The sequence below is a fragment of the Penicillium expansum genome, assembly GCF_000769745.1.
Source record: "Penicillium expansum strain MD-8 chromosome Unknown contig197, whole genome shotgun sequence".
Classification (NCBI taxonomy): Eukaryota; Fungi; Ascomycota; class Eurotiomycetes; order Eurotiales; family Aspergillaceae; genus Penicillium; species Penicillium expansum.
This window is the reverse complement of record NW_015971407.1, coordinates 1-23611: the sequence shown is the minus strand read 5'-3', so window position 1 is coordinate 23611 and position 23611 is coordinate 1. Positions and strand designations below refer to the sequence as shown.

The following is a 23611-nucleotide window of genomic DNA, read 5'->3' as shown; positions in this document are numbered from 1 at the left end:
GATTTCTATGGCTAGTTGTGATGACTCCCAAGTTCTTTTCGAAAAGTCTTCGTCTTTTGTATTCCTTTAGCTGTTCTTACTTGTAGCTTGTTTTTCCTGGTAAACAGCCATCCATTGTTGTATCATTTATGTGACTTCTCGAGCAGAATCGCTCAATGATAGATTCATAGATAGAAGGTATACGTATACTATGGTAGGTGAAGATGAGTAAGGTGCAATTAGAGCTGGAAGACCCAATAATTTTTATGAAAATGAACACGCAAAAGCAACGAACAGGATGACAAACGTAAAATTGATGTTGATCAATGGTAATACCGATACCATCTATCATAAGAGTTTATATTTGATAATATGGATCAATTGTCCCAACGCGAATCCGACGAACCTAAAATCTATATGGTCACGAAGTGAGCACCGTGAAAATGATATCAACGAACAGCGAGAATATCGTGAGATGACCACCCGAAACAGCATAAGACGGACATAGAGAAAAGAAATCCAAGCCTTGTGAAATACATAGAAGCCGAAGACAGAGTATAGACAGTATGCTGAGTGCACCAGATATCAAAGTAGCCACCATTTTACGCTGGGCAGTTATAATAGATGCCTATTGTTTTTCAAGCCAGCGTAGGGATTGATAGCAATGAGCTATCATATATCTATATAGCAAACCACGTGGTTCTCAGTAAATGAGCTCAGAGTTCCGCTAGGCTGGAAAGGTCGATATAAGATGGGCAATCGCCACACCAAGTAGGATAGAGATTGGGAAATAGATAGAAAGAGCATGATAACGATGATGAGAATAAATCAAAGTGTAATATAATGAATTATAGAGCTCTTTGTCTTCATCTCAATGAATGCTCAAACACGACTTCAGACGGGCTGAGACAAGATATAAAGGATGTTAAGAAAGCAAAGGGACGCGGCATAAAGGAAACCACAAATATCATTGTTAGGTTATAAGTTTATCTCTACCACTTCCAAGTCTATAGATATATCGATTATGTAGGTGTAATGTGGTTACATGCCATTTAGAATCTGGGCGTTCCCTCTATCTAGAGAGACATCATGGATTATAAGACCTTCGGCTTTTTACTTAAGTAATTTTTATGTTTGAGTTTTTAAATACACCAGAAATAAATAGCATCAAGGACCTAAAATACAGCAAGAAATATGGATCAAATCAGATAGATGTGCAGCATTATGTCGTAAAAATAGATAGAAGATAGTCCAAGAACATTGAATATTAAGGAAAAGAAACAAACACCATGTAACTCGTAGATGCCTTCAGTCTTTGAACTCCGGCCATGCTTGACCCGCCCACGGGTTAGACCCGAAACCCACCCAAAATGTAAAAACAAGAACCTGCAGCCTGACGCGAGAAGAATGTAGTCCGAAAGCGAAAAAGATTGACCTGGTAAATTCAAACGCCGAGATTAGTTAATGATGGCAAAGCAGAACTAGAACATAACAAGGTTAGTAATGAATAACCCCCCAAATAGATATCATAGAGGCATACATTATGTGCTGATAAATGTATCATTTAACTTTGAGGTTGGGCGGGCATCACGCCAGACGTCGTCGGGGAGGGAAAAAGTATGGTATAGAAACTAGGGTAGGGGTGTTCAACGAAAAGGCCAAGCTTTGTATGTGTTGCTTGTTCACCGAGGAAGTTTTTTGTTGGCGGCGACAGTTCTAAATTCGACTCTCGGCTGGTAGTGGGCAGCACCACCGTCCTCAAGCCAGGGTCCGAGATTCTTGCATTGACTGACATCAAAAACCTGGAGTTGATGACAGCCCTCCGCAACAGCCTCGACACCCACTCCAGTGACTCGAACACAACCACGGACCGATAAATGTTGAAGAGAAAGTAGGTGGAGACCGATGCTCCGGAGTGAGGGGTCGGAAATTGCAGAGCCGCAGAAAGCCATGTTGAGATACTTCAAATGTGAGCATTGCAAAGCAAGGACCTCGGTTGCTGTATCTGACAATGCGCAGCAGAAAGTCTGGTGGCAATTAGTAAAGATGATATTTCACTTTTGGTTCGACAGAGCCCGGAAAAGACTAGACTTACCAGATCTAATTCCTCCAAGTTTTTGGCTGCATTAGTGAGATGCACGATGGCGTTGTCCGTCAAATACGTGCAGTCCGCTAAGCAAAGCTTTCGCAGGTTGGTGAACTGAGCATTCCCCCAGTATTTGAACCCTTGGTCTGTGATTGTGGTGCAACGAGTCAAATCCATTTCCTCAATCCGACCAGCGGCGTGAGACGCAATATGATGCATAGATCGATCAGTGACATGTTTGCAGTAAGAGAGTGTGAGCTTCTTCAACTTTGGACAGCCGTACACCATACATTCTGCTGTCTGGATTGTGGGTTTGATCGATGACTGTTTCTCGCCCATCTTCTGGTCGGCGGGCACTACCCATCCAATGATCCGAGCGAGAAGTGTATCTCCGACCTTGCGGCAATTGCTCAAGTCTACCTCCTGCATATTAGTGGCTTTGCTGGACATGTCAAGAATGGCAGAGGCCGTGACATCCCACACACTCTTCATCTTCCACACGGTGGTATTTGGGGCGCAGGTCGCGGCCAGTGCCATGAAGCCTTCGTCGGTCATGTGAAAGCAATTATTGATATTGACCGACCGAGCTCGATTGCCGACAAAGGGACAGATAATTTTCACAAGAACATCATCTGTAATCCTGCGGCTGTAGACGCTCAAATCTAGATCGTGAATCACGTCCGCAGATCTGGTTAAGAGCTCTGACCAATGGGACGACACAGCCCTAATCCGAAGAAGGTGATGGAGTTCAAGATGTTGGAAAATGCTCAGCAGGACACTATCTGGGAGTACTCCATTGGAGCCATCGATCCGGGGCCGTTCGGTCTGATATGACTTAAAGGGGCTAGCAGTTTCGGGAAGGGCAAGGGTCGAAGAACTGGCAGAGCGCGGCTCCGTAGGAGATGAGCGCTGCTGCTCCCCTGATACTTCCTCGGGGGATAACGGTGCTAGCGAGCCGCGTCGACTTCGCATCCGAACTTTATCAAGGCCAATGCTGAGGTATGGGTCGGGATCGGAGGGCCGCAACACATCCTGGTCTTGGTCTTCAACATGCGAGGACTGATGTGGTCCATCCAGTTCGGTTTCAGTGAGGGTAAGTAGTGGCATTGACCGTCGCCGTGATGATGCGATCTTGACTTTGTCGTCGAGGGCAAGATTACCAATAGATGGTTGCGAGTCCGCCTCGTCAGACATGACAATATCACCATCGGCTGCCGCCTGGAGCCTTGCTTGGGCAGTGCGTTCAACTTGTTCCCGCACGTCACTAGGGCATTTCTCCCAAAATTCAGCAAGGACGTCACCGCTGAGCATCAAACACTCAACTGAAGTCACAGATCGAACTGTAGCGGTTCTTCGAGGTGCCAAATCTAGGCTGACCACCTCGCCAAAGTACTGGCCTTGCTTCAGCCTAGCTTTGACCTCAATTCCCGGCCGTTCAATGTGTCCATTTGGGCTGTTTCTGTTTGCTGGGTGGGTCGTCTCCGCCTTTTCCGTAAGAACCTCGACCTCGCCGCGAACAATGAAGTAGAGCTCACGGCCCTGAGAATTTTGTTGTATGATGTCGGTAAATGGAGGGAAAGATCGCGGCTGGGCGTTAAGACCAAGATAGTGGAGGATATCGGCAGGCAGCCCAGAAAAAAGCGGCAGCTCTTTAAGTAAGAGACGTACATTGACCAATCCATTTGCCAATGCACTAGAGCCATCTCGCCGACCGGGACTCGGTGACTTCCTCTTCTTGTACACAGACTTGGCGCTCAAGTCCCCATCATCCTCTATAACAGCTAGGTCTTTTGAAAAGCTCTCGCGCAGTCTTTTTGAACCTCTTCGTGCCGGGCTCGGCAGATCCAGAGCAGGCGCGGAGGTTTCTTTTTTTTTCTTTTCTAAAATCATCAACCGCTCCTCTGCCTCCTCCCGGATCGCCCGTTCAACCTCCGGGAACCGAGGCAATATATTCCGAAAATCGTCTTTTGTCAGCACGACCAGCATGCATCGAGTCCGGGCGATAATGGTCGCAGTGCGAGGACGGTCCATGAGCAATCCAATCTCCCCGAAGAACGCACCGGGTTGGAGTTCGGCGTATATACTCTCGCCATCCCGAGATGTGACCGAGACGGCACCCCGCACCAGCCAGTATATTGCCTTTGCCTCATCGCCTTCCGTCAAAATATAATCGTTGGGTGCGTGGAGCTGTGGGCGCAGGTGCTGTCCGACCTCGATCAAAAAGGATTCCGGAGTAGCTTGAAACAGCGGGAAAGACCGCAACCGATCTACCAGTTCCAAGGGCAAAGCTTTGATGTGGGAGGAGGCCAAGGGTGAGGGACGCGCGGGTCGGTTTGGGTTCATGACCGAATCGAACGAACGTATGAGGGATACAGTGTCGGACAAGGGCGAGACGGCCTTGGTAGGACCTCCACTGGACCTGCCATGACGACGCATTGTGATCTAGAAATTCTGAATGAGGATGTGAGGTTGTTTCAATTATTTCTCCCAGGCATAAAGAGGTCAATAAATCGATGACGTCGACGAAAGCAGCGTCGAACTTCGCATCGGCATCTTCAGCGACCAATTGCTATCGCGGAGTTTAACGGACACACATAAATGTAAGGTATAGAGGAGAAGCAAGGATTTGGGAAAAAAAGGTAGATGACAAGTTCAAGCTAAGGTCTTGAGGTGGGGGGTTTTCCGAATCAGCGACGTCAAATGCGGTTTCTCCACCGATCACCTGGGAGCCTTCGGAAACTCTATGAGGACCTCCACTTTGGGATTTGGGTGAAATTATTCTAATCTTCTAGATCAATGTTGATATGGATGCATATTGGGTCTGAGGGCTTTTTTCTTTTTTTTTAGTGGGGGACGTCAGCACTGAGCGGTCAATCATTCTTTGAACCTGCAGCATCCGGGCCGATCTTCTCTATCTGTTTTTTTTTGGCTTATCCCCGGAAACAAAGAAAAACACCAATGGGGGAAAATGTACGGAATAACTAGGCTTCGTTGTCAGGGTCTTTAATCTGCTGATTTACTTTATTCTATACATATTTGTGTTGTGGCAGCCATCAGACTTGTCTTCACGTTGAATTATATTACTTCCAGGGCTAGGTACCCACCCAATATCCCTGCATCTGGATTAATTCTTTAACTTGCTGATGAACACCCACGAGATTCTAGTCCAAATGCAATCTAGTCACGCCACAATGGCGTTGCTAATCGGCTTGGGGCATGGTCATACTACAACACAGAATCCGGCGATGGGTCACGTGTCCCTATGTAGCAGCACAAGGGCAAAAATGTTCATCTTGTTGGATGCTAATCGGACAAGTGGGTATCAAAAAATACAAATAATAAAAGTAACCAAGATGTAACCAAGACTATGGTGTGAGCGTCGGTGCCAAGGAACATGATCAGATGGAGAGAGGCCCGGGTAGTCACCAGACTAGATATCTCAGAGCGGCTCGATGAAGGCCTAAACATAGTACTTGGGGCTGCATTGAGTCGGATATGTGGCTCATCTCATCGGCATCGAATGCATATCGCCTGCAATATCATGCATAGCGGCCATTTCTCGATCGAACATCGAAGAGCATCTTAGGGAGCGGAGTGGGAGAGCTTATGATATAGGTTCCCAGCATTGGGGACATCTCAAGCTTGTAGCGAGACTGGGACTTCCACACACAGAAGGATCTAAGGATCCGTTGTAATATGGCCAACCTATAATCAGATTGATCCTTCTTTTTTGACCTTAGACCGACGGTTACCGAGGAAAAAATCAACATAGCCAGGACGGTTTCCTTTCAAGGTCTCAAGGGCATCTTGCAAAAGACCATAGGTCAAGCTCAATTTCAACCCAAGCTTCGCTGTGCGGGCGGCAGTGTAAACATCGTGACGAGCTGTGTGAGCAAGCTAGGTCAGCTTCGGTTGCTCCAGTAATAATACCCTGGCAGAATAGTTTCCTTACCAAGCAAGCTGTATATTCCAGAGAATGACAGCCCAGCAGTAACTGTCGATAAAAAGTCTCTCTCGTCATGCCGAGCATAGTCCACTGTCTCCTCGAACAGACAGAAGGCAAGTGCGCCAGCACCGAGCTTGAATCCCATCTTCATGCCATCCTTAACGCCTCCAACCACACCAATATAGTTTTTCGTTTTATGGTACTGGAACCACCCTGTTGATGTTGTGGGGAAACGATGCGCATTCTCAGCCCTGAACACAAGCCCTGCCTTTTTGCTACCGTGGTAGTATCCTAGTGCTAGCCCAGTTGAAAAAGCGGACATGGTAGCATACGGTAACCGCTTGCCGAACTCAATGCCTAACCGTGGAGGGCTGTCGGATTCAAACAGCTTGTCCCAGTGGACAATCTTGAGGACGATAGAATTATGCTGTGAGGAGTCGGTAGATGGGGGTTGATTGGCTTCCATGATGAAGCCTGTCAAAGGAAAAGAGGGCAACCGCAGCCAACTTCAACGTTCTGTTGTAAAGAAAGTGGTGAATGTGAGTAACTGGTGCTGGCAAAGCTCAGAAATTCGGAGCGCGGAAGTCGGAGTCTCGCCGGATTCTCCGCCTTCCGTCACTCTCCCAAATCAATCATCACATGGATGCAACCTGCCCTTTAATTCCCCCGCAATCCCCAAGATGGTATGTGAATCGACCCTTTCAAACTAAGATTATTGAATACAGAATAGCTAATTACCGAACAGCCGCCTAAGCAATCCAAAACTGACTCGCGCGCTGTGACCATCCTCTTCAAGAAGCATAAAACCACCGTGCTTCTGATGCTCCAACCCCACGAATCACTCAAAAACACTAAATCAAGGCTTCTGGATGCTCTAAAATCCCGAGAAGTCACCGCCATAAATGGCGACATTGTTCCTGACGACTCCGTGGAAATTGAGTTCGGTGAACCTGTCGACCGAGCAGACCTCGAGAAAGGCTGGAAGCGCCTCCAGGTAGATGCGTCACAAAATGAGTCAGTAACTATAATGGAAGCGGGTCTGCAGAACGGACATTCAATTGCCTTCCGTTTCAAGAAATCCACTGAGAGTCAGAATGGCGGTCTTGATATGGACCTTGACGGTGAGGATCCAGGCTGGGATGTCATCATACCAAGCTACGAGGAAGAGCCGGAGAAAGAGCTAGGGCAATTATGACTTGAGAGAAAGAAGTAGGTCAGAGGACACATGTCTATGGCTTTCGGCGTTTCAAGGAGAGGGCTTTAGTGATTCAACCCGTCATATGGCGTTTGTTCAGGCGAAAAATGGGATTAGGACAACAGCAATACTAAAAGCGATGTTTCTCGCGTATAACTTGTCCATAACTCTAGGGTGCATCTACACGCTGGTAAAATACTCATGTAAGTAATTTTAGGGAATATATAGCAATAATCGACGTCATAATAATATCATGATCATATTAAGCATCCAAAGGTTAATAATATGCAAAGCCTAATAACCACCCGATCTTGGGCATAGGAAGATAGTGAGTGTGAATAGAGTTAGCAGGACGTCTACAATACCTGAAACACAGAGCACATGATGCGACTAGGTACCGTTAGTGTCGGATCTCTTGTATTGCCACACCCAAATGATCAAACACCACTATAAAACGGTTGCTCGGAGCAACCACTAGATGACAACACGCACGCGCATCAACAAATGAAATCGCTTCAAGTAGCCCCCCCTCGGAGAATACCTGCACCCCCTACCCCATACAACCTTAGATCCATTCTTCGACTCTTCTACATTCCTTATCTTCGACAGCAAATAGCTAAGCTTTACCCTTGGCCTTGCCATTGCAGGGTGTCGACAACTACCTGACGTGCCGGCCCCGCAGAACAGCTCCACGACTTGGGGTTGATCCGACCCGACCTTCCGAAATGGCTGCCTCCGATGGCGCTTCCTCGATCAGCGTTGCAGTCAGAGTCCGCCCTTTTACTATCAGGGAGGCAGCCCAGATCACACGATGTGACGAGGGTCCCCTGTTCCTCGGCGACGGTTCCCTCGCGGGTGCGCCGACACCGAAGCTTAACCAGAAGGGTATACGATCTATCGTCAAAGTAATTGACGACCGCTGCTTGTGAGTATACTATGAATATTGAATATTGGGTCCAACATCCTAACTGGACTAGGGTGTTTGACCCCCCTGAGGACAACCCTGTCCAAAAGTTCTCCAGGAGCGTGGTACCAAATGGTAAGCGTGTCAAGGACCAGACCTTCGCCTTCGATCGCATCTTCGACCAAAACGCTTCCCAAGGAGAGGTGTATGAATCTACAACACGCAGCCTACTCGACAACGTTCTCGATGGATACAATGCGACGGTATTTGCGTATGGAGCTACTGGATGTGGAAAGACCCATACGATCACTGGAACTGCCCAACAGCCCGGTATCATCTTTCTCACTATGCAGGAGCTGTTTGAGCGCATTGATGAACGAGCAAGCGAAAAGTCGACCGAAATTTCTCTTTCGTACCTCGAGATCTATAACGAAACCATTCGTGACTTGCTTGTCCCTAGTGGTAGCAGTGGAAAGGGTGGATTGATGCTACGGGAGGATTCCAACCAGTCAGTCTCAGTCGCTGGGCTGTCAAGTCACCACCCGCAGAATGTGGGAGAAGTGATGGACATGATCATGCAAGGTAATGAACGCCGCACCATGTCTCCTACCGCAGCCAATGCCACTTCATCCCGATCGCATGCCGTCCTTCAAATCAACATTGCACAAAAGGATCGAAATGCGGACGTCAATGAACCTCACACCATGGCCACATTCAGTATCATCGATTTGGCGGGAAGTGAGCGTGCTAGCGCGACACTGAACAGAGGAGAACGTTTGTTCGAAGGCGCCAATATCAACAAGTCTCTTCTGTCCCTAGGAAGCTGCATCAATGCACTTTGCGACCCACGAAAGCGCAACCACATCCCCTACCGAAACTCAAAGCTCACTCGATTACTCAAGTTTGCTCTTGGTGGCAATTGCAAGACAGTCATGATTGTCTGCGTCAGCCCCTCAAGCCAGCACTTTGATGAGACACAAAATACCCTTCGATATGCGAACCGGGCAAAGAACATCCAGACCAAGGTCACACGGAATGTGTTCAACGTTAACCGACACGTGAAGGACTTTTTGGTCAAGATTGATGAGCAAATGAATTTGATCAATGAGCTCAAAGCACAGGCAAAGGACTATGAAAAGGCGGCCTTCGCTAAGTTCCACAAGCAGGGTGAGAAGAAAGACGCTGTTTTGCGCGAGGGTGTTGCCCGAATTCGCAATGCTTACGAACACACGTTGCCTGAGAGACAAGAGAAGACCGGCAACATGCTGAAATTGAGGCAAATTGGCCGCAGAATTGGGATTTTGTCATCTTGGATTGCGGCCTTTGATAATGTTTGCGCCGCTCGTGAAAATGAGGAGGGATTATCAAACCTGTATGCCGTTCGCAAATCTGCACAGGGGATCCTCCTCGAACTGGAAGGCAGCAGGCATCACTACAACCAGAAATTATCGAAAAGCACATGGGACCGACCGGTGAACTCAGCAGTCGAGAACGCGGCAAAGCAGCTTCAAGAGTTTGACATTACCGATAACAGCGACTACGCCAATCTGAACCGGGAAGCGGATCTTCTTCGGTCCAATGCAGAGCGCGAAGCATTGACTGCTGTGATAGAACAGGACAAGGCTGGAGAAGCTGCCGCCGTACAGCTTCTGTTGCAAGCACAGTTTGAGATGATGAACTCTATCGAGGATATCATGCAGCTAAATGCAGATGAGGCTATTAAAAAGGGGCGGACCATCCTTACAAAAATGCTAGAGGATTGTGCAGATGCAGCAACCAACCTCGTCAAACCAGATGGCACGATGCCGTCTGTACCGAATTTCAGCTCTGCCAGGCCTGCAAGCCCCACGAGAACAAAGAAGCGCTTCAGCTTAGTGAGCTTGCCACCAGTATCGACTGCCAACCCTCCAGTCACACTCACCCCTTCTGCTCCTGCCTCACCAACTAAGGGCTCTCCACGTCGCCGTAAAGCCACTGCCGGTCGGAAGAGTGTTAGCTTTTCGCCAAAGAAAGCCCAGTTGAAGATTCCCAAACGATCTGTCCGATGGAAGGACGATGAAGAAGACGGCACATTGACCGAATTCCAAAAGACCCCCAAGAAGGTCGAATCTGCCGAAGAAGCCAGCTTCGAAGAGTCATGGTTGCCACCTCGATCGGGATCTCCCATTCCACGAAATATCCCCAGAGTTATAAGCCCGTCGGGTTCTATCTCTCCCACCCCTGACGAGCCTGCCGACTCCGCTGGACCTAGCTTGAACGTTCAAAAGAACAATAGTCGCTTTAAGGCAGGATTTTTGACTAAGAGAAATGGCAGCTCACCATTGGCACCACCGCCTACATCTAGCCTTCCTCTTTCAAGAAGAGACAGCTCCCCACTGCGTGATATTGAAGGAAGCAGCTTTATGAACCGCACCTTGACGGACCGTCCATCACGAATTGCTGTTCGTAGTCCCAGCGGGAACTTCTCGAGCAGTCCAGTATCTGAAAACAAGAGCAACTGGAAGTCGGATAAGGAAGAAGCAATTAAGATCAATTCGGCCATGCGACGTATGTCTAGTGGGCGGATTGCTAGCGGACAATTCAGCGCTCCATCCTCCAATGCTCTGCGAGTTCACCGTCGTCGCAGCCCGACTTCCAATGCCTATGGGGCCTCGCCAGCAGACAACCACATGTTCACCGCATCACAAGCGCGGCGCATGGTCAAGAGTGAGAGAGAACACGATGCCAAGCCTCGAGTCTTGAGTCCTCATACTCTCCCAGTCATGAAACACACGGGACGCCGCACAACATTGGGTGGAGACGGTCGACCTCGAACTATCAGCCTATCCAGCAGGGATGCTATTCGTCTCAGTGCGATGGCAGCGCCACCTACCGACCACAACTCACAAGCGTGGTAGTGGACTTTGGTGAATGTCTTCGAATTCTCCATGAATGGGTTTGATTTTTTTTTTCAATTGTTTTCCAATTGTTTGGAATTGGCGTTTTGTTGGCGTAGCAGATACCACATTTTTTTTGTACATTTGTACGACTGAATTCTTATTGAATTTTAGCCTGTCAGTTCTCTCAGTTCTTGTATTGTTGAGATTCAGCTGGGCAGCTTTGTACAATAACCATAACAATCAGATAGGGTTGCCGGAAGCCCTAAATTTCACTGCCGAATTCCCCGCGCTGCTTTGTAAAGAAATGACGCCATCGCGAAGCTATGCTCGAGCTCCCTTCTTTTTATTCTCCTTTTTTCTTCTTCGTTTCTATTCTACCATTCTTACCTTCCATCCATTATCTTCAGACTATTTCCTTTCCATTACTGCTACAGCACTCTCTACGGCCCCTTTCACTGCCGAACCCGCGAGCATCCCCACTTATCAAGTACGTCTCCACCATCACCAGAATTTCAGCAGATGACTTTCGCCGCTCCGGTTGCCTCGACCCTTTTCTCACGCTTCTTTCGTTCTTTCTCCACCAGCTCAGCTTTTCCCGTGACGCCAGAAATACAATCCCGCAAAATGTCAGACACACAGACCGCGACCGTAGCAGCCGGCTGCTTCTGGGGCGTTGAGCACCTGTACCGCAAGAATTTCGGCAACGGCAAAGGCCTCCTCGATGCCAAGGTGGGCTACTGCGGTGGCGCCGCTTCGTCGCCATCATACCGAGCTGTCTGCTCCGGTTCAACTGGCCGTAAGTGATGTGCTATCTGAGACAAAAAAACAAAAAAACGCGGAGTTTCTTATCGCGATCGCATCTTCATATACTAAATTTTTTTTCGCTCTCCGCAGATGCCGAAGCCCTCCGGATAGTCTTTGATCCCTCTATTGTGACATACCGTCAGCTCCTTGAATTCTTCTACCGCATGCACGATCCCACAACAGAAAACCGTCAAGGTCCGGATGTTGGCACACAATACCGCAGTGCGATCTTTACGCACGGAGAAGAACAGCAGAAGATCGCGGAGGATATTACAGAAAAAGTCAGCAAGGAGTGGTATAAAACGCCGCTTTCTACCAAGGTCCTGCCGGCAGGCCAGTGGTGGGATGCGGAGGAATATCACCAGCTCTATCTTCAGAATAACCCTGCTGGTTATGAGTGTCCTGCTCAGTATGTGCCCATGTCCTTTTTTCCATTTGACGAGGTCGCTAACTTGTCGCCTTCTAGCTTTATCCGACCTTTCCCGCCTTTGTCGGATTGACTAAATTCCAAGTTGTAATTTATCTTAGCTCATATCTTCATAATTTGTACCTCAAGAAGAGTGAATGCAAATGTCAATACATATAATACGGAACTTGACGCTTGTCCGGATTGTATGTTTTAGTTTAGGTCTGGATTTAGTGCCCAAAGCCGTCTATACGTAGGTACATAGTGTGTATAATGTAAGTTGCTCGACAAGGGTACGTAATGGGGTACATGGGTATTTACTTCAAGGGTTATACCTTGCAGGCACTACGACGTACTACCTTCCTCCAAATCATCACTGAAAACAGCCCCCGACGGTATTTCAATCTTGCAAGGAACGTTTGAAGTTCTTGCCTATTTTCACTACATTGCGGCCCCTTGGGGGTAGCCACTAAGTGTACGTGGCACAACAGAATGGATTGAATTCATGTCTTGGCCCTCGGTGAAAGTGACATCCAGAGCCTCAGCCTCTCACGCGAAGACCCCGTTCTCCCAGTAATGTTCCAGGGTCAGACAGCCTCGTGTAGTGCAGCTGATTGTGGAGCCACGTCAACACCACTACCTCAACCTCGTTGCTCGTGTTGATGCGGGGTTGGAAATGAGGCTCTACCGTGGAAGAGGAGAGAAGGGAGTATAAATAGGACTGTTTCTCCTGTAAGAATTACATTGACCATTGACAATAAATCTCTTATCAAATTTATATTCTATTGAAACATTGTTGATCCTATCTATCATGGGTCGAGAACAGATCATTCCAAGCAGCGATCCTCGCAAGAACGCCCTTGACTTTGTGACCGACAACGGCCAGCATACTCTTAGGGTGGAAAAGTTTATCGAGGCTGGTCGACCAAGTGGTGGCGACTCGCACAACTCCTATGGGACGCACTATACCACGCCTAGTGTATAGATGGCTTATGTGTGAAACTTTAGCTATTCACATTCTAACCATTCGTTCTAGGGACAAGAATCGTACGCGCCTGCTATTAAGGGCGTCTCGGGCCACGTTGTCGAAACAGGACAGTCGTTTACCGTCCGCGATGACTACGATTTTGACAACCTCTCTGATAGCGGGAAGGGGTACCATGTGAATGCGCAGCTGGGCAAGGCGACAGTAGCCTTTACATCGGGCCAGAATAGTGCTCAGGCCTATTACGACCGAACGAACATGACGGGCGAGAGGTTGTATTTCGACGGGGAGCAGAATGCTGCCTCGTGGTACACGAGGGGTCATTCGTGCTGAATCATCTGCACGAGGAATCCGGCAACTCTATATATAATGATGTAGTTTGCTCTGGGTATATGCTGCTATATACGGGAGTCCTATTCTCTATAGTTATAGAATGAATAGCCTTGCGTTTCTCTATCGCTCGGCCCGAACCCCTCACGATTCGGTATTGGCATGTCATAGCACCCCTTGGCTAATCACTAATTCCTCTCATCTAGTACGATAAAATTAAGAAACTTCGTCTTCTATGCTAAAAACTCACACTTTAAAGGTGTAATTTCATAGCTTCTTATAAATGTGAAAGCGATTCTCGAACTTATGATTAATACTCGTTGAGAGGTTGCTATAAATCCTATGGTAGGTAAGTGCTACTATCTATAGATGTATTGATTGTAGTGTCCAACCGGCGCTAACAAGGGTGAAAATGTCACTTCTTTAGTGGGAAGGGAGATTAAATGACAGTGTTGGCTGCTAAAATCAAACACAGAGGAATATATAATCTGTAGATTAACTGATGTTGAACGGCGTACGGAGTATATTTGGAAGCCCTGGAGGTTACCTGACTGAGTGGATCTGATTGGGCGAAACAATCTTGGGCCCTTATCTTATCTAATCTTATCGGGCACATGGCGTCAACACGGCAGTGCGGTCAGCCTCGGTCTCCTGGAGCCCTCAAGCCGTTCCTCCCAACAGAACAGTCTCTTTCAACTCCCTGCATTAGTATACTCTGGCTAGTCGCTCCCTTAATTTTTCCTAGCATTAGCTCAGGTAGTAAATATTGCACTACAACACCCTCCCAATCCTCGACGAACTTGCTTGTTCCAAGGGTGACTTCCCGCAATCGCAACCATGGCTCTCTACGACCAAACTGTGGATTTCCTCTCTGGTGTCTTCTCCAACAAGCAGACTCATCTCCCCTTGCTAGCAGTGACTGGAGCTTCATTCACCCTTGGTCTACTCGCTGGATCGGTTTTCCCTCGAAACGAACCGCTCCAGACTGTTCTCGACTCGCCTCGGTCGACAGTCTTGCCCAGTATATCCGAGTCGGAGAATCGCCAACTACCTCTCCCGTCTGATGCTCTGCCCGGTGCTCGTGATGTCGCTAGCCCGTATGGGTCGATTCGAGTGTATGAATGGGGCCCGGAAGATGGACCCAAAGTGTTGCTCGTGCACGGTATCACCACGCCGTGTATTTCGCTCGGCGGTGTGGCCCATGCGCTGGCGGATCGCGGTTGCCGTGTGATGCTATTTGACTTGTAGGTGTTACACAATATTCAGCACTTGTATTTATCGCTAATCAAAGAAAACAGATTCGGAAGAGGATATTCCGACTGCCCTGCTGATCTTCCACAGGATGACCGCCTCTTCTCGACACAGATCTTCCTCGCTCTGACATCATCGCCTATCTCTTGGACAGGTGCAGAGTCCGGTAAATTCTGCCTTACCGGGTACTCTCTGGGAGGTGGTATTGCCGCCGCCTTTGCATCCTACTTTCCTCATCTTCTATCGTCATTGGTGCTCCTAGCCCCTTCAGGCTTGCTCCGCGATTCGCAAATCAGTTTCCAAAGTCGACTCCTTTATTCAAAGGGTCTTATGCCTGAGAATGTCTTATCATTCTTGGTTAGCCGTCGACTGAGAGCAGGCCCCTTGGTCTCGCCCAAGCCCAAGAATAAGAAGCTCAATGCTGCGGATGTACTCACCGAGGAACTGCCTTCCCAAAGCGCTGCAGCAACCCAAATTCTGTCCCGAGAATACCCCCAAATCAACATCCCGTCTACCGTGGCGTGGCAGGTGAATAATCATAGAGGGTTTGTCCACGCGTTCATGTCTAGCATGCGTTATGGTCCAATCCTACAAGAGCGCCAATGGAACAGATGGGCGCGTCTTGGCGAATATCTGACTGCACAGAACGGCACCTCAAGCAGCGAAAATAAGAGGCCGGCAGATAACAAGGTCCACATCCTGTGTGGCAACAATGATTTAATCATTGTTAAAAGCGAGCTTGTTCCAGATGCCACGACTGCCCTGGGTGGCAATGTTGTCTTCAAATTCTACGAAGCGGGACATGAGTTCCCTAGTACAAAGTACGAGGAAGTAGCATCTTATATCTTCGAGTTACTATAAACAAGGGGTTTCACGGACTCTGTTCACTCTTGGAGGGGAGGTTTGGGATAATGTTCATTGGACTTTCATTCGATTCGATTTGATAGATACACTATACATAGAAGTTGGTGTTGGTTTATTCGTTTTTTCATTCATTTGTTTTGGTTTCCTAGCTTCCAGTCTTCAGAATCTCCTCCATGGCATTGAGTTGACTTGATAGCCCCGTGAGGTGTGCCGATCTCTCTGGCATCCGCGCACCGGCGAAGTAAGGACCCTCGGAGGCTGGTGCTCGTGCAAATCGGTCCACGCTGCTGCGACTGCTTCCCGGCACTTGGCTGACGTTGCCTTGGCTTACGGCATTTTTACTGGTGCCGTTGGCAGCACTGCAGAAAAAGCCGGTTAATTGGTTGATAAAAGCATGCCTTTGAATATAGATATACTCACGTTGTGGTTCTTGGCTCCGGGATAGACATGGTGTGTGTGTGTGTGTGTGTGTGACTTGTTGTTGGTGATAGATGTGAGGTTCTCACAGGTGGTTCAGAGGAATCAAAGACTTGAGTCACCAAGAAGAGGCCCAGTAGAAAGAAGGAATGTTGAGGTAGTGTGGTGTGGTGTTCAAGAGCGAGGTATGTATTTGGCTTTGATCGGTATGTTTAGAAATGAGTTGTAGAGATGATGAACTGCTGAGTTGCTGAGTTGCTGAGCTGGTGATGACTAGGATACAACTGAGCGGGAGCTCCTATATATACGCTGCAGGTCTGACGCTATGCACGAGGACGGCATGCCTTTGCGGCCGAACACGCGAGCTTGAGCTTCGCATCACAGCCCACATGGACAGTACGAGCTAAAATGAAGGATTAAACAAGGAAAAGATCTTCATGGGCTGCATTGACTCCACCTGCCATGGGCCTGTGAGATGGCATCTCGACCCTTGAGCTCAACGTTCGCCAAGGCTCAGTCCGCATGAACCATGTCAGTTCGGGATTTGTTTTAGCGGGAACCCCCGAGGATCCATAGCAGAAAGCACATACCCGTTCGGCTCATCTATGCAAAACAAGCGACAAGCCCGTTGCTATTGGCTGAACTGCAGGTAACCGGGGCTAGGAGGCAGGTACCAGCCGCATAAGGATGCGTGGACTAAAGACCCACTCTTACGATCATCCTGAGCGTAAATACAACATTCTTTTACAGCACATGGTCAACCACATGTTTCAGGTCTAGGAAAATCCAGACTCTCGACATGTGTGGAATGAAGCGAGGGGGTGAAGTAAACATCAATTCCAGTTTCTGTAAACGGAGCTTCGACCGAGCTATCAAACAAGGGACAAGATCACGATCTCCATTTGAGAAAGAGATTGACGTCTTTTTTTTCAAGGGCCTAGAACTCTCTGAAACAATCAAATCCCGAACCATCCTTGGCGGCAAAAGCGCTTCACAATGGACATCCTCGCGTGGGGTTGACTACGACGCAAACCTCCAGGGTGAAACAATGTCGGGGGCTAACGTGGTTGATCACATGGCCATGTAATGACCCAGGGGCTCGGCTCTAAGAGGTCAAAAAGAGAAAAATAAAATAAATCAAGGCTCATGATGCTGCATTCCCCGGGCCACGCGCGCCTGCTGCAGGTTTCCTTCATTTCCCTTTCTTGACACTAACACTGCAGATCCCTCAACGGCGAGTCTGGATTAGGGCACGCTACTTTCGGCGCGAGATACTTTAATAGTAGAAGCTCCATACCAGCCATGCCTTGCCAGGTTTAAGCCCTAAGGGTTATTTGCATCACCATAATTTCAAATACAGGAATGCTTACGGAGTAGATACTGCATAGAAAGTCGGAGATCTCCGAAATGTGAGTGACTTATTTTTGAAAAGTCCAAATTTGAGCGTGCCTAAGAAAAGGGGGCCATATGGATTGCCTTGCTAACCCCAATTATGACGAGTCCAAAGGCCGGAACCATATCAGGAAGGAAAGCATCAGTAATAGCATTTTGCCTTCGAGTGCTAGCAAGACCTGAACCAAGTCGCTGATCAAAGGGCTCAGTCCTCAAAAGACGTTTGTTTGCGGGACAGGGCAACGGGCTTAGGCATCTAGCTAAAGGCTACCAAATGTGCTGACGCTGATCTCTACGTTGTAACGAAGCATCCTCGGAAATAACGGATTTCCGCTACACTTTACGAACCGAGGGCAGTGGATCGTATTGCGTACACTAACTATGCAAGATATATGCGCATTATTGGCTTTCTTTTTCAGTTTTTGGCCAAGTCCAAGCCACAATCGCCATATGGAAACCAGTGTTTCAAGATAATAAGGTTGTTTTTCCCACGCGTATCTTAATGTGCTCATTCCTCTATAAGCAATGCTTGACGAGGTCTCCTGTTAGTATATGCAAGGCGTGTCTGGCGGAATTCCAGCAACCTTATCTCCATAAGCTATGGCGTCGATCACTTAGCTCACTAAGCCCGAACCCCGAAAGCCGTTTATCCGTCTCAGGTGAGTTGGCCTGGTGGTACCTGTAATGCAATGGCGTTTTAGTTCGTGAGGTGCTCTCAACCCCACAAGGGTCTCAGCCCTGGAGAATTTGAGGTCGAGAACTCATTCTTTTTTTAGCTTGAAACATAGCCCCTGAAGCTTACAGAAACTCAATGGGACCCTTCTTTTCTCCTTGATTTTACCTATCACAAAAGAAAAGAAGCTTGCCCAAAAACGAATCATTCAAGGGGGAGATTAACTAGGACGTTGACAGAAGAGGAAGTGATCGTCCATACAGTTTCCTCCTTGGGACATTTGAAGCACCTTGCCAATCACCACCGAACGCCTCAGGCTGAAACACAACTCAATAGTTCGAGTTCATCCACAACGGAGTCCGGCATGGATGCCGAAAGTGTAGTTGCAACTTGTTACCATCGCAACCCCGTGCTCCTAACACAGCCATGCCACGAAATCGAAACGGGAAGTCGAGTCCGAAACAAACGACAGATCTTGGTTGAAAGCGTAGCTTTTTTTTTTCCCACGCATACGAACATGGCCTGTGCAGCCGGCTTATTTTGATGCAACGGCTCTGCCTTTGCCGGTAAGCCACCTTGTCAAACTACGGACCCTATCACATCCGAGTTGGCTGCAAACAAGGAACCTTTCTCGGAATCGGACTGGTACTCGTTAAGTCCGTCTTGGTCTACCTGACGAGTCTATTCTAGGCCTTGGAATTACATCGTCGAGATTTGTATAAAGGAGGATCGTAATATGCTCAGCCTTGGCTAACACGCATGCATTTTGATATTCGGCTCGCAAGTTGGTTTCATGAATCAAGGGATGACGGCACAGCCGCATCCCTGGAGCGCCGTTGGACTCATTATGCGAACGCTAGGACCGTGAAAATGATTTTTATATTATTTTATTTTGTTCCTTTTATTTGAGAAGGTAGAGTGAAAAAGATAATCATGATGACAATGCGATCCTTACATTGCTCAACCAGGCAAACATGGGATTACCGCAACATATCTTAGAACATATGCCATGAGAATTAAATATGAGGAATCGATGATAACCAATCCACAGTGGTGTAAGAACCAGCAGGCAACGCCCGGAGGGATATAAACATCAGGATGATACTTCCCCAGCGTGCGGTTGCATAACAGCAAAACCAGACCAAAACGAAAAGAAGGTCAAATGCCTTTGACCAGCTAGCACTTGAGACACGCTTCTCCTTGTCATCTGACGTACGTTGGAGGCAATAGAACGCCCAAAGGTATTTTAAGTATAGGGGCCAGATTATGAAGAGTGCAAATAGCGAGAAAACTCGCCATACTATTTGCTCCTGCCGTGTTGGGAACGTGGAGTTCCATCTGCGTATTTTCATTATCAGCTTTATCCAGTATTAAGAACATCGAAGGGTATAATAGTACGTACGCAGCGACATGTATTCCGCAAAAGGCCAGCCCACCAAACATGTAGAAATGAGCGATGTTGGTCCATTCCGTGATCGTCAATTTTTCGTCGTCTTCTATTGAATTCCTCATCTTTTGTGGCTTGGATGCTGGCTCGGTTTCCAAATCTTTGTTATCATTTCTGCTGGTCTCAGAGGACCTCACCAGTGGTTCTTTTCCTTGAGAGGTTTCCATCACGGCTAATTTTTCGTCAACTTTTGGTTCATTTTTCGGCTGTTGGGACTCTGATGCTGCTATGACACCATGGGGAATTTTCTCGCCCTGATCATCACCATTGATGATAACTGGCTCTGACTTTGGCTCATTGCAAAGTTCTTGGTTTATATAGCTACCATGATTGGTATGGGATGCCTCATTAGTCTCCTGGGGGGTTTCCTCGTCTTGGTGGCCACCATTGCGGGCATTAGAGGACTTGGCTGTTGCATTTTGAATTCTCACTTCCAGCTTTTCTTTCAACTCTTCCCATTTCCTATTCCATGACCAAGGTGCGCAAATAATTGATAGCAAAGTAAGTTGGAAATGGAAACTTGCGACAATGATTTGCCATATCGGAGAACCACTGTCTCTAGCGATAGCATCCGAGTGGACCCAGTTCCCAACTTCTTGGTCCAGGATATCTCTGACTTGAGGAGGCATACTTTCAGAGTCGCGATCGTAGGGCAGATAAATCGTGATTGGTGTTACCATATCCTTCGGTTTATTCCACCAGATTATATAGGTAGCGGCGGCACAAGAGACATAAGCCACTGTAGCAATCTCGAGGGCTGTAGTTGGCAGGCCGTATGCTCCTCTGGCAATAACATTGCAAGTCACCCAGAAGGCCTGGAGCAGAGTAAATCCTTTGGCAAAGGAGTCAGCTTTGGCACGGTCTTGGATGTCTCTAGCCCTCAAGTGAGATGGCTTGATAATGCGTGCTCCAATCAGGGCAACAACATTGCCACTGTGTACTGGATATGTCCAATCATCCTTGGTCTGCAGAAGAACACCATTCATGCCAAGGCAAAACCCCTGGATGCTGTTCCAGCGACCGTCAAGTTCTTCTGTCTTTGGTATTTTTGGAACCTCCGAGGAGTCTGACTCATTTCGTTCGCTGTTTACTATGCGGAAAGCAGCATTACAGCGTGCCACTGCAGATCTTGCTTGCCATAGTTCTTCGGCTGCAGTTCCAGCCATGAACTCTGGAGCAAGTATCGTGCCTACCCACGCCGCTGCCTTCAACCAAAGATATTCTGCCTGTGTCTCAACACGGGTTGGGACAGAGATGTGTAGAGCTGTCCATGTGCAAGCAAGAATTGTTGAAACACAAGTCCAGAAAATGTCCCAACTTGAGCGTGTGTTGTCATCCAACTGCCAACCTTCTAGGGCCGTCGAATTGGACTGGGCGAGTGATTGGTTGACAAAGCCAAGCAAAAGTAGAAGCGCAAACATGACGTGTGCCTGAATTTGGCGATGAAAGATGCAGAAGATTTAAGAGGCTAAGAAAAAACAGAAGGGGTTTAGCTCGACAACTAGCCACGTGATGTGATACTATATAGAAAATGTCCACAAGCAGACAGAATGGTGTTACATTCGGCAATTGGCTACTAGCGGATTCCTATCTCACTCACTGTATCCCAGAGTAAATCTGAAGCTTATACCGGTAGACGGAGGAAGGCAAAATCTTGTGGATCAAAGTTCGTCGGACAGAATGTGATGTTGACACTCGACCAGCTGACACATTCCTACATCAAAAGATATAAACAGAGCCTAAGCCACCTACCCCAACTCTTATTTGGACCAGTAATTATTCCATAAACAACTCAACGATCTCTTTCTCTTCTGCAGAATGAAGGCCACTGTCTTCTTCCTTGTTCTTGTGAATGGAGCCATGGTACTGGCGACCCCGGCAATTGAGTGGAATAACAAAGCTCCTCCCTCTGCCAGTGGATACTATCCATTGTGTGTCAAAATAGATAGGTCAATCAAACAATTTATTGACAATCCTATAGTGCAGACCCTGACTGTGGTGTTGCTAGCACCTTCTGCCAGTGTAGAGATAGTAAGGGCTCTATAACTCTCCTAGAAAATTACCAATTTGAACAAAACATACTCATATAAGCAACACGACGCTTTTATCTCTTCAACCGTGCTACCGGGAACTGTGACCCTCCGTGGGGCTATATTGGTGACTCGGTGAGGTCACTTCCAGGATATCACTGCAGGAAATAAACGGGAGATGTCAAGTCCCTCAATCACATAGTGGCAACCCGTCAATAATATGATGGAAAGTAACATTGCGCTACTATGGGATTGGGTTACGTTATGTAGTAGATATTGTTGATGTATCTTATGGAGAAGTCTCAATATCTTGAACAATGAATCCTTGATTATGGTAGTTTTATCTACCTCCATTGGTTATTTTGTGATCTTGTTCGACGGCAATGGACTATGCGACCCATTGGATTGAAAATCAAAAGTCTCATCAGTCACATATATCCTATATAGTAGGTATTAAATTGGCCCATGACAACCTACGGCCAGAAAATATTGTCCATGATTGCAGTAGGCCCAAGGTGACCGGGTTTAATTGAACATCCGGAATTTAGCACACTTTTAAATACTCGCTTAATGCTACGAGGAACAGATCTGAGGGAAGCTGATTTAAATTATGATATGACTGAGAATTACTATATTCTAGGAAAGTAAATCCTCCGAATATAGGTGTTACATCAATAGATTCAATATTTGTGTCTGTTGAGCCGGCGAGAAAAAAGTACAAAACAGAGAACATGCAGGAAGCGAAGCTGAAACTAGAGACAAGTTACCGAGAGCTAGCTGCCAAAAGCACGGAGGGAAAGAGAAACCCAGAGAGAGAGCGTGATATATCTACGTAGGTGCTGAACACACGACACATGATATGACATCCATGGATGTGATATCCGATCAACAGTCTTGGATAATATCTTTCGAGGCGCCTTCTGCTTTAGAAGATATCTATGGATCAATACAGTCATACTGCTTGTATCGGTTGTCTTCTCTCCGCCACTTCAGTCCTCTAGAATCAGCTTTTTTTTTTTCTTTTTTGTTCCTTAGCCACCCTACTTCTTCTCTTTCACAAAGCAGGACTCTCTATCATCATTTACCACCACTGACTATTCTGAACCATGACTCCACCTTTCCAGTGCGTTGTTCCGTCACGTTCGCCTTGCTATGACAAGCAAAGCGAAGAACCGAGTCAAGGTGGCCGAAATCGACGTAGCTACTGCCCGGACTACTGCCATTCGGTGCTCATTCGAAGACCGAGGTAGCGGCAAAACCAAAGTGGCATATTCCCATTCGCAAACCAGAGTCATTCTTTGTAAGGCAAATACTCTGGTCGACGAGTCAAACGGCGACGACTTTGTTGAGATATGCCAAAGACCTCGACGTTTCATGTACGTTGACCCTCGGTTTGTTAGGCAAATCGAGGCCCATCCCGAGCTGCGCCCCTTTGTCAACGGTGCCTACACGGATGATAATGGGAAAATTATAAGGAGTCCGGCCAAAGGACAAGAGCCTGTCGCCCAGGACCGAGACAGATGTCCACCAGAACGAAGACAGCCACTGCCTTTGAGACGATCGATTAAGGCAACCATCCAATCCAGCGAGGTGTTGTAGCATTCATTGTACACGTTTTCCATGGGGTTACATCTGCGTACATGTTTTGTTTTGCGGCGGAAATAGCAGGCAGCAGCGCAGAGATGCTCGGAGATAGGTGTTCAGGCGTGAAATTGGATAGAAACAGCTCAATCTTACCAAATCGTTCGCTTTAACTAGGTTTTTACGGCATGTCTTAAAGGCTCTTTAAAACTCCCAGTAAGGACTATTTTCGGCATCCCCTCCGTAGTGGGGAAGAATTATATAGTAGTAGATTAAGGATTGCTCCACTAAATTGTATTTTTGAGTCAGACACATATAGTTTTTTTGCATTAGAAGTTCTACTATGACTTGGACTCTGCCGTCCTTTTTTCAATGGAAAAAAAAGGACAAAAAAAAGATAGCACGACGGCTGCATGATTCGAACATGCGCCCACGAATGGAA

The 23611-nt window shown here is 47.4% G+C and overlaps 9 protein-coding genes across 9 annotated transcripts; 5 read left to right on the top strand and 4 right to left on the bottom strand.

Annotated features, from left to right (window-relative positions):
- Positions 1 to 1661: 1661 nt before the first annotated feature.
- PEX2_062440 (uncharacterized protein) lies at positions 1662 to 4501 on the bottom strand (the record flags this gene model as incomplete). Its single annotated transcript, XM_016743515.1, has 2 exons — positions 1662 to 2006; positions 2075 to 4501. The coding sequence occupies 2 exons, from the start codon at positions 4499 to 4501 to the stop codon at positions 1662 to 1664; spliced, it is 2772 nt and encodes a 923-aa protein (XP_016595640.1).
- A 1275-nt stretch (positions 4502 to 5776) lies between these two features.
- Positions 5777 to 6477, bottom strand: PEX2_062430 (uncharacterized protein; the record flags this gene model as incomplete). The annotated part of the gene is made up of 2 exons (XM_016743514.1): positions 5777 to 5949; positions 6018 to 6477. 2 exons carry the CDS (start codon positions 6475 to 6477, stop codon positions 5777 to 5779), a joined length of 633 nt encoding a protein of 210 aa, XP_016595639.1.
- A 214-nt stretch (positions 6478 to 6691) lies between these two features.
- Positions 6692 to 7206, top strand: PEX2_062420 (uncharacterized protein; the record flags this gene model as incomplete). Its single annotated transcript, XM_016743513.1, has 2 exons — positions 6692 to 6694; positions 6757 to 7206. 2 exons carry the CDS (start codon positions 6692 to 6694, stop codon positions 7204 to 7206), a joined length of 453 nt encoding a protein of 150 aa, XP_016595638.1.
- Positions 7207 to 7931: 725 nt separating this feature from the next.
- Positions 7932 to 11007, top strand: PEX2_062410 (kinesin family protein; the record flags this gene model as incomplete). The annotated part of the gene is made up of 2 exons (XM_016743512.1): positions 7932 to 8131; positions 8184 to 11007. 2 exons carry the CDS (start codon positions 7932 to 7934, stop codon positions 11005 to 11007), a joined length of 3024 nt encoding a protein of 1007 aa, XP_016595637.1.
- Positions 11008 to 11613: 606 nt separating this feature from the next.
- PEX2_062400 (peptide-methionine-S-sulfoxide reductase) lies at positions 11614 to 12293 on the top strand (the record flags this gene model as incomplete). The annotated part of the gene is made up of 3 exons (XM_016743511.1): positions 11614 to 11785; positions 11884 to 12202; positions 12260 to 12293. 3 exons carry the CDS (start codon positions 11614 to 11616, stop codon positions 12291 to 12293), a joined length of 525 nt encoding a protein of 174 aa, XP_016595636.1.
- A 717-nt stretch (positions 12294 to 13010) lies between these two features.
- Positions 13011 to 13517, top strand: PEX2_062390 (uncharacterized protein; the record flags this gene model as incomplete). The annotated part of the gene is made up of 2 exons (XM_016743510.1): positions 13011 to 13178; positions 13236 to 13517. The coding sequence occupies 2 exons, from the start codon at positions 13011 to 13013 to the stop codon at positions 13515 to 13517; spliced, it is 450 nt and encodes a 149-aa protein (XP_016595635.1).
- An 834-nt stretch (positions 13518 to 14351) lies between these two features.
- Positions 14352 to 15626, top strand: PEX2_062380 (alpha/beta hydrolase; the record flags this gene model as incomplete). The annotated part of the gene is made up of 2 exons (XM_016743509.1): positions 14352 to 14758; positions 14813 to 15626. 2 exons carry the CDS (start codon positions 14352 to 14354, stop codon positions 15624 to 15626), a joined length of 1221 nt encoding a protein of 406 aa, XP_016595634.1.
- A 148-nt stretch (positions 15627 to 15774) lies between these two features.
- Positions 15775 to 16078, bottom strand: PEX2_062370 (uncharacterized protein; the record flags this gene model as incomplete). Its single annotated transcript, XM_016743508.1, has 2 exons — positions 15775 to 15988; positions 16050 to 16078. 2 exons carry the CDS (start codon positions 16076 to 16078, stop codon positions 15775 to 15777), a joined length of 243 nt encoding a protein of 80 aa, XP_016595633.1.
- Positions 16079 to 19314: 3236 nt separating this feature from the next.
- Positions 19315 to 20979, bottom strand: PEX2_062360 (uncharacterized protein; the record flags this gene model as incomplete). The annotated part of the gene is made up of 1 exon (XM_016743507.1): positions 19315 to 20979. One exon carries the CDS (start codon positions 20977 to 20979, stop codon positions 19315 to 19317), a length of 1665 nt encoding a protein of 554 aa, XP_016595632.1.
- Positions 20980 to 23611: the final 2632 nt, after the last annotated feature.